Raw genomic sequence first — 18,946 nt, 5'->3', positions numbered from 1 at the left:
TCCATTCCATCATTCTAGATGCTAGAAGAGTGAAAGCTACAGAGAATATTTTCCTTTTTACTATTCTCTCTGAATTAATTTTTAAAAGATTAATAAGGAGATACCACTTCAGGACTAATTAAGCAAAGATTAAATGGATTACTGAGCAATAAAGCAAGCAAGCAAAACTCATGATTTACAATGCCTGTGTGACACTTGGTGTTCCCTTAGCACTGAAAAACACATTAGGATGTCAAGAAAGAATCATTCAGCTTTGTTGCACATTAAATCTGATCTCAGAGTACTTGATTCAATCAGACTTATCTTACAAGAGCATTTTATAAAATTGGAGAAGAGAAAGATACCTCTGTATCTTATACTAAAAAGATAAAAAAAAAAAAAAGTAACATAAAAAGCAAAACAAAGCTGTGATTAAAAGCCACAACAGGTATTCCTTTCTTAAGGCTGAAAGGAATGTGAGGTCTGCTTTCATATGAATTGCTGACTTCACGCAGGTTCAGCACCACAGAGGGTTTACCAGGAGCCAGTGGCAATAAGCGTTCATAGCCTGAAGGGAAGGAAAAGAGGTTCACCCCTCATGGCAAAGGTCAGATTTCTGCAGCCTTACAGCCTGTCCATATACATGAGTGTTCGTGGGACATCTTTGTCTAGTAAGGTCCCGTGAGGATGACACAGGCTCCGCAATGTCCCCTCTGCCTGGAGGATGGCCCTATAGCCACCCAGATCAGTTTAGGGTCATTTGACTTGTGTCGATTTGGTTCCTGTTGCTTTTACTCTCAACCTGATGAACAATCATTGAAAACTTTGTGGGGATGTTGCTGAAGGCTGGAATTAAACAACTCTAATACACAGAGAGACTGGATGTGTAAACAGGATATTAACATTTGCTATTTTCACGGATATGGAGAGCTATCAAATATCCTCTGTTGTTAACATACAGCATGCTGTACACTTCATTTATATTTGCTTATCAGAATCGCTATGTCAATGTCATAGAAACAGTTATACTAATGATTATATTAGTATTTGTCTATTTATTCTGTAGATATCTTTTCAGAGAGTCATCATGTCCTTTGTTCAATTTTGGAACTGATGCACTGCATGCCCAAATATTTGGAATAACATATAGAAAACATCTGGATTTAATTATATTATAGTCCTCTTATGCAGACAATGGGAATTGAATTAAGGAATATTTTGAAACCCCCACAGAGATATAAAAGTATTAGCAGCTGCACGAGAACTTTACTGTTACAAAGTTTGAAAATGTTTTGTTTTACAGATCAACAGTCTGACACATCATAAATATCAATCACAACGTTTAAGATATATAAACATGGGAGAAAAATTAAAGCTTGCATTTCAAATATATGTAGATGGATTCACAGCATTTAGAAGATGTAGAATACATCCTTTTGTTTAAAAAATGAAAATGTATCATCTATTGGCACAGAAAATAGATATTATACAGTGGTATTAAGTAGAGAACCACATAAGGGTTTATCATGATGAACAGCCTGAACAAGATTTTATAGAATCTTGTTATATTGCCACCATATTGTATAAAGAGTAATTCAGCTACAAGAAATTAGCATTTTGCTTTTCATGCTTCCATTCCTTTGAAAATATTTGGGGATATAATATGAGCTTAGAGAGTCTGCCCCAAAGTATTAGATACAGGCTGGATTTTCTCTCTGAATGTATGCTGGTTCCAAATGCCACTTCTTTTCAAGTCAGTTTTGCAGTTAGTTTTAAATCTCCCAGTGGCTAAATCACATTCAAAGGCTGTTAGCACAGTAGGGGGTCAGACTTTCTCTCTGAACGTAACTATATCACTCAACAGCAGACTCATGCAATAAGCGATCTAATGTTTTCTTTTCCTTCCCCCCCACCCCCTCCTCTGAGTGTCTCCCTGCATTCCTGGATACCAGTCACTGCACCAAAGTCCTGAGGCAACAGCCACATGGACTCCACTGCCATTCTAGCTTTCTTTATGGTGCAGAAAAAGCTAAGTCTACAGTTCACCTGCTGGCAAGACAAAATATTCAATTGTTAGATCTTCTAAAATATTCTAAAATATTCAAAAACCTTCAAAATTTGTCATCTGACTCATTTTCTATGTGTCAGAAGACATGCAAATGCGTGTATATGCACAGAGCACAGTGCTGATAATGCCAGGCTCACAGGTTAGATCCCTATATGGGCCATTCACTTAAGAGCTGGACTCCGCGATCCTTCCGGGCCCCTTCCAACTCAGAATATTCTGTGATTCTGTGATACGCATACAAAATTTGACAACCAATAACACAAAATACAATATTAACCCAATTCCTCCTCTTTCCATGATTTCCCCTCAAAATGCCATGAAAATCATTGTCTAAAGGCAGAATACCATGTGAAGATAGATGCTGTATCTACCAAGCAGAACAGATAAAGTTATTTAAGCCAGAAGTTACACTGAGGCAAAGAAAATAAAGATCAATGAAATAATGATCTGTTTAGAAACAAAATTTATCAGAACTGAAGTTTGCACTAGCTAGCACTAGCTAGCACTGGGAAACACCAACTCTAGGTACCATGTGGCCAGGCTGACCTTGTAAATATGCAGTCTGGATCTTTGAACTTACCCATAGGATCATCTTGAACAGGATTTGTGGAATATGATACATGCCTTGCTGATGGACAGCCTGGTTAAAACATAGGGTGGGAGAACTGCTGGGCAAGGGCTCGAATAAATGACACTAACTCACCCGTTTTACGAAGTGGAAAATCATCCTTGGCATCCTGTGCTCCTGGTAAAGTGTATTTGTACGGTGGCGAGGCCCCGCTCAGGGGTGGAGAGCTTTGATCCAGTGAGGTATGGTGGGCAGCCCTGCAGCAGACACAGAGGTCACAAATTAGCAGTCACTGAGGTGACCAGCAGTAACTATCTGCACATGTTGTACACATCTCAGCTGTGTTTATGTTCTTGTTCGTCTAAGTGTGCACAAACCACAGGCTCATGTAACCAATTTCACTCTTACAGTAAGAGATGGAGCTCCTCGGGATTCCCAAGAACGCACTTTTTGCACTCATTATAGAAGTCACATAGGACAAGATTCATGTTGATCTACAGACATGATCTGTCACCAGTTTGGGGAATTGAGGATTTCAGGTGGTTGCATTTTAATATGAATCAGCTGACACACAGCAAAAGCCATTTAAGGCTTGTTTATCATGTACAAATAGATGTATATTGATCAAGCCTTCTCTATAAAATGTGGGGGATTTTCAGGGCAGGAGGGCTTGTATAAAATTAGCCAGAAATATTGAATTATTATCTGTTGGATATCCCCCTCCCCCAAATTATTTAGTGCACAAGGTAAATGAAACCTTGAATTTAAGTTCAATTTGTAAATCTTGTGAGGACACCACTCTGCAGCACACAGCACTCATGTCAGCAGAGAAGCTCCAAGCTGAAGACTATTTTCTGACAACTGCTGGATGAAAGAAATCTTGTGGGCAGAGCTTTCTGAACAATTGCAATAGAAATTGCATCATTTGGCTCAGAAACGGGTTGGGTTTTTTGGGGAGGGGCGAGGTTTGTTGATATTTTTATCTAGAGAGGGAGAGAGGGAAAGGAGCGAAACTTTAAAACTTTGTGTTTATCTAAACATCATTTTACTTGGCCTTTTACAGACTCTGCTTGTCTTTCCAAGGCAGTGTGGTTACTCAATAATACATCTCTGTCATGAGAGGAAGTACTACTTTCTTCTGTGTAGCAGAAGGCATCCTCTGCAGAGCTCCTCACTCTCAGTCATCTGAAGCTCAGATTATTAGCTCAGAAATCTTACATATTTAAGAGACTTTTATGCATTATTTGGAAGAAAAAATTTAAGTACCATATCTCCACCAAACACAATGTAAATGTACCTTAAATCATGTTACCAAAATGCTCTGGTTCGCTCAGAATGCAAACTCCAAGCATCAGCCTTCAGTAATCCTTTTGAAAAAGAATGAGTAGAACATGGAAATCTAGTGTACCATATGCATTTCTGTTTGTCCGGTTGAAGGTCAATTTGGGCATGACATTGAAGTCTTTCAGAAATATGGCCAAGAGTTCATTTTGTTGGATTCATTTATGTGGGGAATAAAAACTGCAAAACTGTAAACTCTTAACATGTCAATAAACCCTTTTCAGGACTCAACAAAATCACTTGCTTCCATGGTCTAAGCAGATTCTTGTCAAGGCCAGGTTAACATAAGAATATGCAGTTCGGATACTAAAATCCATGAGTAAGAAAAGTTAAATGACCTCTGTCTTTCTCAAAATCCTTGCGAATTACTTACACCATTCAAGCAACTTCACTGGAAGCAGAGCAGCATCTCTTCAAGAAGAAATGTTTTGTGATTGATTCAAAATCCAAGTAAGACAAACACGAAGTTGTTCTAACTGAAAAAATTTAAGATTCTTGCAAAAATGACAGGTGTAGTTGTAAAATTTGTGATAACAACAAAAGATGAAGCAGCCGAAATAAAAACAGTTATACAAATTTCTGAGTCTTGCTCTGTATAGCTCTCATCTCATCACTGAACACTGAATACTCCTCAGTTCAACCAGAAATACAACACTTATGGCTTTTCACTAATTTTTGGGCTGAGCTTCTGCCTTGCTCTGGAGGCAGACTCCCAACACCCCTGCTGGAAAAGCATTCTGCCAAGTTTTAGCTGACACCTCGACGAGACAAGGAAGCAGCTTAATACTGAACATACGTGTACCAGAGCTTGGGGTGGCGGCTCATGGAATGATTCTTCCCGTTTGCTGGAGAGTCTTTTGTTGCCGATTTACTCAACAGGAACTCTTGAAGCTTCTGCTTCACTTCTGTACTGGCCACTGCCCCTAAGAAACACAGAGTTAAATGTAACTTATCTTTAATTAAAAAAAATTACCTTTTTAAAGAAAAGAAATCCCCAAACAGAGTCTGTGCCTTATTGCTGGAAGTTTTGTAAATTATAAAAAGCTATTGGTGGAAAAAAGTCAAAATGAGAAACATTTGGATTAAATGCTTGTCTGTAGAAGCCTGAAGCTGGCCATGACCCAAAAATCCAGTGAAGTCATAAGGAATATTTCAACAGTAGATGAGGCCATTTATCCAGGGCCAGATGTACCTAAAGAATTTAAATTATTTCCTGATAGTTTCCAACAATCCAAATACAAAACCAATGATAGAAGTAAAAAGACAGTAACAAAAGGTCGGTTTGAGTTTTTAGTAATGAATGTTTTTTCTTCCAATAAAGTAATAGTAGTAACACAGCAAAACTGTCCTCTGAACATTGTCTTAGTTATAAGCAGAACACTGCAGAAAGAGCCAGCAGTGAGGCTTTTAGTTGGAGCCCCTTAAGAGCCTCTACCTGTGATGTCTGGAAGACAGAAGAAAATGCATTTTGACCTCTCTCAATGCAGAGCAAAAAGTAGAGCATGTCATTGTAAGGTTAAACTGCCAACTGCAGCTTGCAGCATGGGACATGTTTCTTTACTCACAGCCAAAATAGTGTTCATTAAAGAAAAAAAAAGTATGAAAATAAAAAATCTTTTGGTTTTCCGTAATCAGTGACAAAAAAAGGGATGAAACTCCATTTCTTTCAAAGCTGCAGCACTAAGGCATACTTGATACTGTAAGTATTTGGTTACCCAACCCTGACACACCACATCTGAGCTGCTGAGCATGTCCCATGTGACCCATTGCCCATAAAATACCTCTACTACCTCTCTGCTTCATATCCCAATTCCCCTGCCCACATCTTCTTTCCCTCCTCTGCTCATTAAATAGATTACCACCACCAACAAACTCTGAGGCTGGGGATGGGCCTGGAGGGGTCGCAAGCTGCTTGGCTGGCTGCTACATACTGAACAGCCACCCAGCAAGTTCAAATTGAGAAGGGAGCCATTGAGGTCACATCTCTGCTCTTCCTCTGGCAGGAGCACTAATAAAGCCCAACTGTTCATGTGGAGGCTGATTTTTTAAATACTTCTTAGGGGAACCTTCTGTTCTGCAGTTTCTACACGCTCACACTTCTGGGCCAGTAAGATGGAAATTTTTTTACGGGCTCATTGTTCTTCAAAGTACTAGAAGCACCCTGGACACCTTAATTGCTAAAGCCTACAACATGGTACACCTACAGCTGTTGAACTGACAGATTTTTCTACTCAAGAAAAAAAAGCTTTTTTCTGCTTCAGTCTTTGTCAATTAATTCTTGTGCTCATTTAGCAGGGGGAGTAACAGTACCTGTTTGTGGCAGCTTCATTTTGAATATCTTCACCCTGTACTTCAACCTGATTTTCAAACTGACCACACTAAAGAGAATTATTTGTATCTGTCTCCCTCTAGTGAGGGCCAAACCCCAACAATCCTTTATAGTTATTTTCCTTATAGCTATATATAAGCTAGAAATAACTCTTGGTTGTGCCTCATGAAATGGCATCAAGGACAAACACAAGACAGTTTGAAAAAGTACTAGCAAAATATTCAGAAATCTCATCCTAAGATATTCTTAAATATTTAATTTTATTTTCCGTCTTGAAACAATGCTCAGCAACTAATTTAATTTTTTGCTGTTTTGTAGTGCTTCCTGTACTGAGAAATAACCTCTTCAGAAAGTTCTTGTGTGAAGCTTTATGCTTTCAAATTTCCTCATTTTTTATAAAAAGAGCTTGACTCTTGAGTTGCATATATACAAGTCTGTCAAACTGTGCTTTCCTGCAGTCTTCCAAGTCTGCACACAAACCAGAAACGTGTTTCTGTGGGTGCAGTGGGTGGCCCTGCCCTTCTCAAAGCATAGTCTTGACTTCTGCGTATTTCACACAGGAACAGGCTTCCTTCAGGTTCCTGTTCATAGTTCATTTTGGCTGGGAGAATGCAAAGGGGAATAGATTAATTTCTTATTAGGATTCATGGTACATTGGCTCTTACTTTCTCGTCCTCTTTCTTTTCCTCGGAGGGAAGGAAGCTGTTGCTCCCTGCGATGCCTCTCCAGTTCCTGCTCTTGTCTTTGCTGCTCCAGTTTCTGCTCTTTTTCAAGGAGTTCTTGCTGTTGTTTAATGGCTAGGAGTTCCTGTTGTAACTTGCACAGAGCAAAAAGACATGAGACAGTGCAGTTTTCTAGGTCAGTCCTGGTCAAAACAACCCCCTTGAGTAACTGAGGATCAGTGCTTGCTTTTATGCTTACACTTCTTTTCATCTCTTAACTGACTTTTAAGCGGCATAGTGCGTTACTGGCTGTCACCAAATTGAACTATAATGTCAGGTAGCAGCCTGCTGATCTGGTTTCACTTCTTTCTCTTTTGGCAAAGATGCCTGGAAACTTCACATTGTTCTTTGCCTGTGCATCACCCAACTCTGGCTGCTGTGCTCTGCTGCATTTGTCAGCTCCATCGAGTGGAAGCTTAGCACAGCAGCACAATGGCAAGTAGATAAGGAAAAAAATGAAATGAAAGGCAAGATCATAAATTCTCAGTCAAAATCCATTATAGCAATCCTACTATAGTGCAAGCAATCCCACAACTAATTTTCTTTTTGTATTATGTGAGGCAGCTCAGAGAAGAATGAAAACACAACACTATCACTATGACCTGCCTCCATTTTACAAATGCAAACATTATGCACTTGCCTATCAATTTGATTTGTGGCCACAAACTCAAGCAGTAGCCCAAAAAAAGCAGTCTTTTAATATACTAAAAACTGTATATACCAAAAAACCAGTGATATTGAAGTTCAGATGAAAATCCAGGTTGTAAAATAGGTAGTTTGATTTTTTGTGAATGTGGTGACTTCATGAACTTGATGATTCTCATAGTATTGCCTTGGTCTGTTGTGAGCAAGTAGCTGGTAGGTGCCAGCAGTTTTGCTTTAAAAGGCTTCTATCACCCTGATACAGAGCAAAGAGCACTCAAACACCATCTGTCAGTCACAGCAAACCTTTCAGGCATGTTCCCTTTCCGTGTCTGCTTAAGCATATTCATTTTGCAGATAAAGTAAGGGATAAATTAAAAATGTTGCTACCTTTATGTGCTCCTGGAGCTGGGCCTGATGCTGGCGGGTCAGGTTTTCATGCTGCTTCTGAAACTCTGCAATGAGCAGTTGTTTCTGAATTTGCTGCTGCTGCTGGATCAGGAGCAGTTCCTGCTGTAGCTGCTTTTCGCGCATAATTGGGTCCACCATGGGAACCATCATCCTGAGATCGGTTCTCAAGTCCAATGGTGAGATAGGCTCCAGCGCCACGGGAACCTCCGACTTCACATCCACTGTGGGAAGCAAACAACGAAATGTATATATGTTAAATAGAACAGGAGAAGGAGAATAGAGAGCATTCCTACTGGGAAGAAGACCAATTTCACTCAAAGACTGTTTCAACATACAGACATTTAATGTACAGTACAAAACATTTAATACAGTCTACGCTGTACTCAAACTTCAGCATTCCTACCAGCGACTGGAGATACTACAAATTATTTAGCACTTTCTTTCTGTTCTCTGCAAAAATACTCCCAGACTGCTATTCTGCTAAACAGGTTAACACACAACCCAGTTCTAAAATCACGTTGTAGCCCAATGGAGCAATATTTAGTGAGAATCTCCTAGGCACTATTGATGCTACACAATAAACACTCAGGGCACTCCCTCAGCATAAGATGAAGGCCTAGCAGCTCCCACTGCACTGCAACAGATTTTGCAAAGCTAGTGTGTGGATTTTCAGAGGATAACGTTACACATGAACAGCTACTCAGTGCTCCATGGCTACTGTGTATAAATTATATATTTATTTTATATTATATATCAAATATACCTGGCAAACACGGAGGAATAACATATAACATGGGAAAATAATTTCAGACACAAATTGAGACATTTTAATACAGTTTTTTGAGAAGTTTTTGGAAATGTGACCACCATGATTGGAGTGGATTAGACATAGCACACAGAAAATTAATTATTTAAATTTGTTGTAGCACTGTTATACATTGTTAATCCAGCATTAAAGTACTTAATGGAGGATCCTCTATTTTCTATCTCCTAATTTAAATCGAAGGGACTAAAAAGCAGCAGAAGAGAGAGATTTGATCATTTTCCCTTTCCTACAATACTTGTAAAACTCTGGTTTTCACATCAAGTGAAGAGAGTGAGTGTAGCTTTATCTGTTTCAAAAGAACAAAAAACTAACAACATAACTACAAAAGGAAAATAAATAGCAGCTGAAGGTCTCTGCTAAAGCCCAGCAGTTCTGATTCCATCCACAAGAGGACAGTGAAACACAAACACATTCACTCCAGTTCCCATTCCTCCACTATCTTCACTGGAAAAAAAGATGATTAACTGAAAACAAACATGCTATCGCAAATTACTTGGAAACAAGATTTTAAGCTTATTTTCTCCTTTTGCTCTGCAGCAGCTGTATTTGTTTTCAAGGAGAAAACCAAAATGAAACAGAAATATTCTAGTAAGCAGAGGCAGCAAAATTGAAGTTGAAACTGCAGCAAACGGAGAGGACTGAATTCTAACTGTACAATCAAATCCATTAGTAAGAGATTTTACAAAAAATAAGGTAAAAGGCACCAAATCTTTTCTATGCAAAAAATCTTTTCTGATCACACTTTTTTATTCTCAAAATTCTGAAAACATACACCTTTTTTTTTTTAAATCCTAATAACTGTGATTGTAAACCTTAGAGCATAATTTGGCCTCTTAACCCGCTATCCCAACAGAATGATTGTGTCTAAGTGCTTACTTTTGTTCTGAGACTAATAACTAAATTATAAAAAATCACCTTTAAGTCAGAAAAACTACTCTTGATTATAAATAATTGCCACCGACCAAGAGAAGCGGACAGGCAAACCCCCAGCCTTTCATCCCATTTATTCAGCAGCAATCCACATTCCATTTGTCTAGACTAAATATAGCTGCGTTTATACAAGAAATCAATAGTGCTTGCAGAGAGCAGAGCAAAGACATGAATATTTCATCAAACCCAGAGAGAAATGGCAATCAGCAAACTGACAGCAAACCGTGTAGGCTGACTGGCCCGCCAGATAAGTCTCCTGTACTTGGACAATGGCTCATTGCCTGCAAGTCACAATCTTATCATCAGCACTCTTCTATTTTTAACATTAATTGCATTGTAGGTGACAAAGGTTTATCATGTTTAAAGGGGAGAGATGGATTTTCTTACATCTTCTGTGACAGGATAATAAGCCTTACTAGGAGCAGTAACTGGAGCTCAGCAAACCCTGCAGGGTCTGGTTCACAATAGTGTTTGCAAACTGAACCCCACAGGGTCTGGTTCACAATAGTGTTTGCAAACTGAACCCCGCAGGGTTTGGTTCACAATAGTGATTGCAAACTGAACCCTGCAGCTTCTTTTGCAGATACTGGCTGCAAATCAACCTCTACGGAACTGCACGGTGATTCAGGCTGATTATAATTCCTATGTTGGACCAGCATCCCATTTCTTAATTTTCAGAGAACTTAGGATGAAAGGAGTCATCCAGATTTTTCAAACAATGGAAATTTCCTTTCACTATTAGTAAATCTGCAACTGAAACCAGGCTCAATTTGGTAAGCTACACATTTTCTAGAATTTTCACACACTTAAATAATAAATCTAGCACTGGAATATCTACTTCATCAAGTTGACCTTAACCTCATCCCTTAATGTGAGGGAAAACAAACATTAAGGTAGTTCTAGACTTCAATCCATAGAAATCAATACATAATATTTCATGTAATTTCAGTGTCAATGTATACTGACCAATAAAGACAAGCATTTATTTCCTGGCATAAATATTGCTAACAGTAAGGTTACCACCAATACTTCTAATAACTGCTGACATAGCAAATATTAACTTTTAGGGGTAATTACTGTCTTAAAACTGTACTAAGTAACTGTTAGCTGGGTAGTAGTCAACCTCATCAATGAAATTATTGTAAACAAGTAACTATAAGATCACCAATCAAACTGAATGGTTTGCTACTGTCTGTTTCACAGTCCTAATGCCACAGGCCAGTACATTCTTATTTGTTACTAGCTGAAAAGAAAGAGACAAAGCAGCTCCATGGAACTACGTCAGTGTGAAAAATGTGTAATGGAGCAGAGAATCAGAATCAGCGTCTTTAAAAGCTTTGACTTCTGGCTGAAACATCTTCCTCCCACTACCACACCATTGCAATTTTAAGTCTCTGGAGAGCAAAGGTGATGCAGAATGTTTATTCTCATTGGGACTTTTTATGTTTTTTCATCCCCTCTACACATATATATTCTACTGGTAAAAAATTAATGTCCTGATCAGTGCCCTCAACTTCAAACATCACGAGGAGCAGTGGGATGCAGGATCTAAGCAATAGGATTCATCAAAATATTAGACAAAGAAGGAAAGGGATGGATAATGAAAGCAAATATTGATCAGAGTTTGATAAAGGCTAACTTCACTTATTTTGCAGGATTTTTATATCACCAATGAAGTAAAGCTGTAGCAAGCGTGGTTCAGAGTGGGACCCTGTCCTCACTCTCTCCACTGCAGTCCACAGAAGATCCTTCCCAATAGCTCTGCCAACTACAGAGCAAGCCTGGGATTCCTCTTTAAGGTTAAATAAAGACAAACTCTCTGAGTTCATGTCAGCTGTGGTGAATACAACAGTAGGCTGCAGAATATTAACTAAAAATGTTACTGAAAGCTCAGTGATTCCAGGAAATATGCCAAAATTTGAGTAGAAAAATATTTAATTTTCAGTTACAACACATTGCAAAAGGCATATGTATTTATTTTTCCTATAAATACTCAATTGCCTTTATCTTGAAACATAACAACAAAAACAGTCTCAGAAGAGTGTCCGTATCAATTATACTCCATAGATGGCACTTCCCACGGGGCTTTTGAAATTCTGTGGAAAGAAAATAAGATACTTGAAAAATGGCGTCCTTGTTGAGTGATTTAGATGCTTGGAGCATGTGTAAAAAGAGGTAAAGGAGCTTGGTTGAACCCTCAGGCTTTGCTCTTTGAAACCACTCCTTACAATGGGAACACTGAACAACTGTTAAGTGTCCCACTAAGAGATAGCATTTCAAGCTCTGTTTCTGGTGACTGGTTTCAATTCCTGGTGTATTAGAAACACAAATCTTCCAAATCACAAGTGCTAAAGGAAAACATCAGAAAATAAAGCAGCCTGCTTTCTTACCACCATCTCCCAAGAGGGGCAATCTTCTTTTTTTGTTGGCAGTTACCTTAAACAAGGAATGCTGTCATCAGCTGAACAGTCAGTATTCCAGATTTGAGATGCAATCAAAAAGAATGCTAGCAGACTTGCTTATGGACCATCGTGTCCAGTACATTTATGATTCTTACAGAAGAGGAACTGTGTGGACTGCTGGGACTGCAGGGATCCAAGTTAACCTTTTCCCAAAGGAATGCCTGAGTTACATTTTCAGGCCGGGACAGTAAAAAGGGCTGGAGATAGGAACAGGGCATGAAGCTGGTGAGTCTCCTTCTCCTGCCTTGGTTGTTCAAGGCAAACTTATACAGGAGGAACAGTTAAGGTTTATAAAGTGAACAAGGAGGACTACAAAAGTTGGAACACTAAATGAAACTTGTCACTACATGTGACAAAAGACAGGTGGCAAGTTTCTCCAACCAGCAGTATTAGGTAATAAAAACATATTCCTGAAAACACACAAAACCCAAGTAAAATCTAGAAGAACTAGTATGCAAAGAAATGGCCAGACCTTACCCCAGACAGCATGCTGGTGAAGCATCACAAAGAAAAGAGAATGAGAGAGCTTGTACCAGTGCTACTCTTTTGAACTCTGCTCTACAAAATAGAGCCCAACTAAAGTTATTATTAACTTGTACAGTACTTTTCATAGTTTTCATATGTTTTCATGAAATGATAACAAACCAGAACAATTTTGCACATTTTAGTGTAAAGGAAACTGGCTCCATTTGGTGTCTTCATTCAAAGAAAGTGAAATCTCTTCCTTTTTGCAGAATTAGCCATCAGTCAATCACGACATAATCAGAGCACTAAGGAATTTACAGAAAAGAGCCCTAAATGCTGAGAAGAGCAGAAGATTCACCTCCTCCCTGATAAAGATAATACTTTAAATTTACTCTACAATTTAAACCTAGAATTTTTTTAACCATATTTATGTGCCAACTCATTCAGGACTTGAAAAGCACCAATACCTGAAAAGCTATAACGGTGTCTTTGAAACAGATTGAAAAAATCTTTGAAAAGAATGAAAAAATGAAATACCATAGGAGGCTGAAAGTTGCAGAAATAAGGAACAGAGAGTAAGAGGGAAATTTTGGCAACCATGTGAAACACAAAGTAGCTGGCAGGAGATGGGACAGAGAAGGACTGGCCAGGCAGTAAGACACGAGCACAAGATGAAACACAGGAAAAGGAGTCAAAACTTCTGCTCTGAGAAGCTGCATTACAGGAGCACTGCTCCCTCTGTAACGTAAGAGCAGCCCTGGCACAGTGATAAGGTGGCAGTGAGGCCACAGTGTAAATAAGGAGCTAACACAGGAGAGATGTGTTCGTTGGGAGGATGATGGGAAATTAAGCAAGCAAAGTGGTTTTGAATAGCCATGACTAAAGAGGACTGAGACTGGCATGAAAACTGCCACAGAAATTGTTCAGTGTTCAAGAGTGCAGAAAATGTCCTAATCTGGAGCCCGTTCCCTGGAGGAGGGGCGGCTGGCAGCTTCCTGGGGGAAGCGGTGCCACAGCAAGACCTGCGTGGCAGACAGCAGGAGCGAGAAGCTGAAATGTTAAGAATAACTAGTGACATCAGAAGTACAAGTCAGATGATCAATAAACTGTGAAAGGTTAGGTTACCTCCCATGGGATGCTTTTATCATTTCAGCTCTGGTAGCTAAAGTCTTGTACCTCAATTCTCAGCTCACATAATCTGTCATTCCTCTGTTAACTTCAATATAGGCAAAGCTTCTTTATGCCACCTGAGAAGCTTGATGCAGAGCCTCTCTCAAGAGTACAGGGATGAAAGAAGATGGCCTTCTGAGCATCTCATTTTAGCATGGGGACAGAAGCATCCAGATTTAGGATGACACTCTCAAAACTTTTTTGCAATGTATAAAACCAGCAGGTTTTTTCTCCACTCTCTCAATTATGTTAGAGAGTGCATCAAACTGAAAAAAGTGTCACCTAGATTTCACTGAATGTTATTAAATATTTTTGACTCATTATGTATCCTCATACTCACACTGGATTTTGGTTATCACAGGCAATGAAAGCAGAAAAACAGCAAATGAAAATGGAAAATTTCTTTCAAAGTTAGCACGATGACTTTTTTTTGGCAGTTAAGTACTCAACTCCACTTTGCAGTTTTCAAACTTCATCACTTGGAAAAGAAAAAAAGCAAGAAATTAAGAGACATTTCAGATAAGAAAAAATATTTTGCAGTTATTTTCTTGGATTATCTCTCAAGAGTTAGTAATTATTTCAAGAAGTACTATCATTGAATTAGAAGTGTAAGTGAACTGTCAAACTTGATGAGGCACTCAATTCAGTTTATAGTATTAAAGAGAAGTGTAATAAATTAAACTAGAAAAGTATTCCCCTTTGTTCTAAAAAAGGGATCTTATCATGATTATACCTTTTTTCTATTTCTTTTAAGTGTTTGCATACATGTCATAATGAGAAGTAAAATAAATGCAAACAGTGATCTGGGCTTTGATTTACCATACTCTTATTTCCCCAGGGTCTGGAAAGGAAGCTCAAACAACCACAAACTTCTAAAATATCAGTGAGAGGCCTTGAAATACCAACACTGAAGTTACAGTTAGCTGGCTTTTGTAAAAAATCAAAGGCTTTATTATATTGATTTACTAAAATCAGATTCCTTCTCTCCAAATAGGCTTTTGAGTCAAACAGTCATAACAAGCACAAACATAAATACCATCTAATTTGTTATTGCCAGAAAGTTTTTAAATGTTGTAGTGTTTGCTGTTTCTTCTATACTGAATACTTGAGTGAAAGTTCCACTTATGAGCCTGCCAGAGCTCATGCAAATTATCAGGCCAACCACTGCTGTCACAGCAATAAAGGCAAATGTGCCCCGTAAATCACATCAGAACATGAAACACTTTTAAATTCAAACCTGGGATGATCTGCTATCAAGAAATCCAAGCTGAGCTATATTTGGGTTTCTGAGCTACTTTATTTATATTTCACCTAGTAGAACCTTTACATACACGTTTCTCTACACCCATCAGCACACAGGCATATTTTCACTTTCCAGAAAAAGCCTTTTTGATATAAGGAACACGAATACCCTAAATTCTAGACACTACTGTTGCAGGCAAAATAAAAACAGGACAAAGATAAATGCACATATAGTTAAAATGTAGAATTTCTATGTAACTTTATTCCCAGTTCCAAAATCTATGACATAACTGATGATTCCATTAGATAATGATAATAAATCAGTGTAAATTATGGCATCAGGTTACCAATTAGACACTAGTGTGCCCTCTGCATGGTATCAATGCACAAAAAAGTGTCAGGGAAGAATGTAAAATAGCATTCTTTTGGCTGTGGATCTTCTGTGCACAAATCAGTACCACTGTCAGTGAGAACCCAGTGAAGACACCAACTCAGGTTTGACTGGGTGGCAGCACCACTTTTGGTTAAGGAACTGTGTAGATACAATATCTCCAAGTCAGCAAGTACCAGCTTATCAGTATCTTCCAGTCACTTCAACAAAACCTTAGAATTAACTAATTGAATTGAAAGCACTGTGACATAATTGTGTGTGTGCACTTGCAGACATACGTAATTCTTGCATTATATCCTGAAAAGCTAAGAAAAAATCATGGAGCAGACATGATACAAAAGGTTCCTCTCACCTCCCTTTTTAAAACATGTATAATGATTGATGCCACACACATAAGAGAAAGGCAACTTGCTTTCAGTTGTATCGGTATCATCCCACATTAAAAGACAATGTACCAGGTCCCCCACGTTGCTATGGATGGCTGCAAGGGCACCATGGTGGGTTCTAGAGACCTGCAGTCTTTGCCTCATCACTGATCCAGAGACAATAGGAGGCTACAAAGGGTACCACATACATTCAGAACTTAGGACTTTCACTTACTTATCTCTCATCTCTTCTCTACCTGTGAATACTGCAGGCACATTTGTGACAATGTTGAGTTTACACCTGCTGAATAATTTACAGCAGTGAGGCTACCACTATTCTAATCTCAAGGTGATGACAGAGATACAGGACAGGGGGAAAAACTCTTCCTTGAAGTGAGAGTATCACAAAAGCTACCATTTGGGCATGCCTGCAGGTATGTCCTGAAGTATCATAGGGCAGCATGCTCCAAGCAAATTAGACAGGGGGTGGAGGTTAGCTGAACAAGTATCCCCAAATAGCTTTGCTATTTCAGGGGTGTGACAACCAGTGCTCCAAACAAAACCCTTGGAAGGCAAGATGTAGGGCAAATCTCTCAAGGAACTGTTGGCAACTTTTTTTTTTTAAGAAAAAAGATGACTGACCCCAAAAATGCACTGAAAATAGTATCTTCCAGTTCCTTTTTTTTTTGTTGTTTTTGTTGTTGTAGAAGAATGCGCTCCCCAAAACACTACATCAATTAGAGTTTTGGTTTATCTCCTTCTTACTGCATAGCAAAATCTAGCATTTACACATAACTTCTTAAGCTTACAACCTGTCTATTATACCCAGGAAATCAAGGAAGACCTTCTATTATTCCAATGTTTCTTATAAATATTTATGGAACATCCTGATCTTTGACAAGCATCGGGTTAAAAATGCTGCGGATCCTAAGCACAGAAACAGCGAGGACTGAACAGAAACCTCCCCCAGGGGAGGGGGAAAATCCAACAGAAGGATATTAATACCTTTTAAAGAATCTTTCTAATGAGATAGTAAATGTTATGCCAATTGGAGAGTGGCAACACCATATTACTTACTCTGCTAGCTCAGAAATAAAGGTCTTATGTATTCTATGCAGAATTAACAGTTGCAGATGTTTATTAGCAAAGATGCTTCCGTTTGCAGAAAAATTAGACATTTTTCCTATTCTCCTCCCCTTTGTACCATGCTGCCTTGAACTGCAGCACGCTCAGGGGACTCTCTCTCCCTCTGCTCACATAAAACACTGAGCATATTTGCACAGGGACTGAAAGAAAATGAATAGATAACACTAAATCGCTGGCTTGCTGTTTTTCAGAAGTCCACCTGCTGGATTACTAATACCTAGCAGCAGAAGAGTTGACAACATGCAAAGAGAAAACACTGTGGGTAAGGCAGGGAAAATGAACGGAAAATATAGGGTCCCAGTGATGATGTAAAGCAAAGGAAAGGCAGGGTTTATTAGACTGCAGAATTCAATCAGGAGTGGGAGAATATGAAAAGGGACAAACAATGCTAACACAGCTGATGGGAATGCTAGGCAGCAGTCAAGCCCCAAAGCTGGATGGATAATGATGTCAGTAGGCAGAGAAGATGGGCTGCTCTACAGAAAGTTAAGGAGGAGTTACTGAGGAACGTCCCTCTCAGCTTGATGAAAGGGTTTTGAAGGTTTTAAAGGTCTTCATCCAATTTATTTTCTGCTGCAGACAGAGTATGTCTTTCAGGGAACAACGCTGACTGCCATGCAGATGGCCTCATTTCCATTACTGAGACCTTACATAAGGCAGGCACTCCAGTAAGAGATTACATAAAATATACAAAAAGCATTATGAACTCACAAGCAAGTAAATGCCAATCTTCTAGGATGCTTTCTTATATTTTTGTCTCATTAATGTGAAGACAGTTGTGGTTTTGTAGAGTATAGATCCAAACCATAATCATTTGCAGTAAGTAATCACAAAAAGTTTCTCTCATATTTTGCCATTTGGGGTTTGGGGGAATTACTTGAAAAATGGAGACAGACATCTCAGGTTCACAGCTGTAATCCAAATATTGAAGAATTATTCCTTTTTATACCAAAAGGGTGTCTTGGCAAAGATAAACTCTTAGATGTTTACTTTTAAAATCAAATAATGTTCTCAAGCTGAAAAAAAGTCCCAAGCTAGGTATAAAAGACCTTGTTCATGTAATTGTGTGACACACTTAGCATCATCCCTATTACACTACTCATCTAAATTGCACCTTTCCAGTTTTTTTCACTTTTCACCACAGTAAATGATTTCAAGGCTTCTTTGTCCATATCTGTGTTTATTTTTTTCTGACAATCTACTTTGATTTCTTGAAAAAGTTTTGTAAGTCTCTGCTTTAAATTTAAAAGATTTCAGATATCAATACCAACCTACTACTAATGCTACACTGTATGAGAGCAAGAAAAACTATTTCCATGATTTTTTATAATGACATAACACTAAAGTTAGAAAATATTATTCATGATTTGTGCTCTCCAGAATGGAGAGATCTCTGAAAGGCTCTCTTTGGAATGCAGAGACTTGGTTTCAACCACCAGAGGGAGTCAATCTGATTTTTCAGGACAACTACAAAACCAGAATGAACGGAAAAAGCACCTAGAAGAGAAGAACTCACTAACAAATAACTTTATTTAATCCAGATTTATGTGGATACCAAACATAATGAAAAACTATAATTGGGGTTCTCTCCATTGAGATATGAAAATCACCTTTTTCACTTCAAGGGCTCATTAACAAAACTCTTATTAGTATACTGTCCTTAAATGACTTCAGATTAACAAAATTTTAAGGAATAAAGATATAATATTTTACATAAGAACAATGCTTATATTTCTACACAACCTACTATTCTTTCTTGAGTTCAAGACACTACTGTAGTCAAAAGTCTTTTTACCAGCTGTAAATACAGCAGGTTTTCTTCAGTTTATTCATGGTTCAGTCAACTCAATCAGCCAGCAGTTATGGATTTACAATAGTGAGTACAGGAA

The 18,946-nt window shown here is 38.5% G+C and overlaps 1 protein-coding gene across 4 annotated transcripts in view; it reads right to left on the bottom strand.

Annotated features, from left to right (window-relative positions):
• The window catches only part of HDAC9 (histone deacetylase 9), a 278,578-nt gene that overhangs the window by 221,017 nt on the left and 38,615 nt on the right, over positions 1–18,946 (bottom strand). The window contains exons 2-5 of one of the 4 annotated variants that reach the window (XM_008629959.2): positions 8,040–8,281; positions 6,951–7,101; positions 4,753–4,879; positions 2,751–2,872 (exon numbers count right to left, since the gene is read on the bottom strand). In XM_008629959.2, coding sequence (XP_008628181.2) covers positions 2,751–2,872; positions 4,753–4,879; positions 6,951–7,101; positions 8,040–8,281 — 642 coding nt within the window. The remainder of the gene's footprint in view (positions 1–2,750; positions 2,873–4,752; positions 4,880–6,950; positions 7,102–8,039; positions 8,282–18,946) is intronic. The other 3 variants (XM_017729379.1, XM_008629962.2, XM_017729380.1) reach the window with 3 other exon arrangements.

This window comes from Corvus brachyrhynchos, unplaced genomic scaffold (genome assembly GCF_000691975.1).
Source record: "Corvus brachyrhynchos isolate BGI_N302 unplaced genomic scaffold, ASM69197v1 scaffold142, whole genome shotgun sequence".
NCBI lineage: Eukaryota > Metazoa > Chordata > Aves > Passeriformes > Corvidae > Corvus > Corvus brachyrhynchos.
This window is presented reverse-complemented; position numbering and strand designations above follow the sequence as displayed.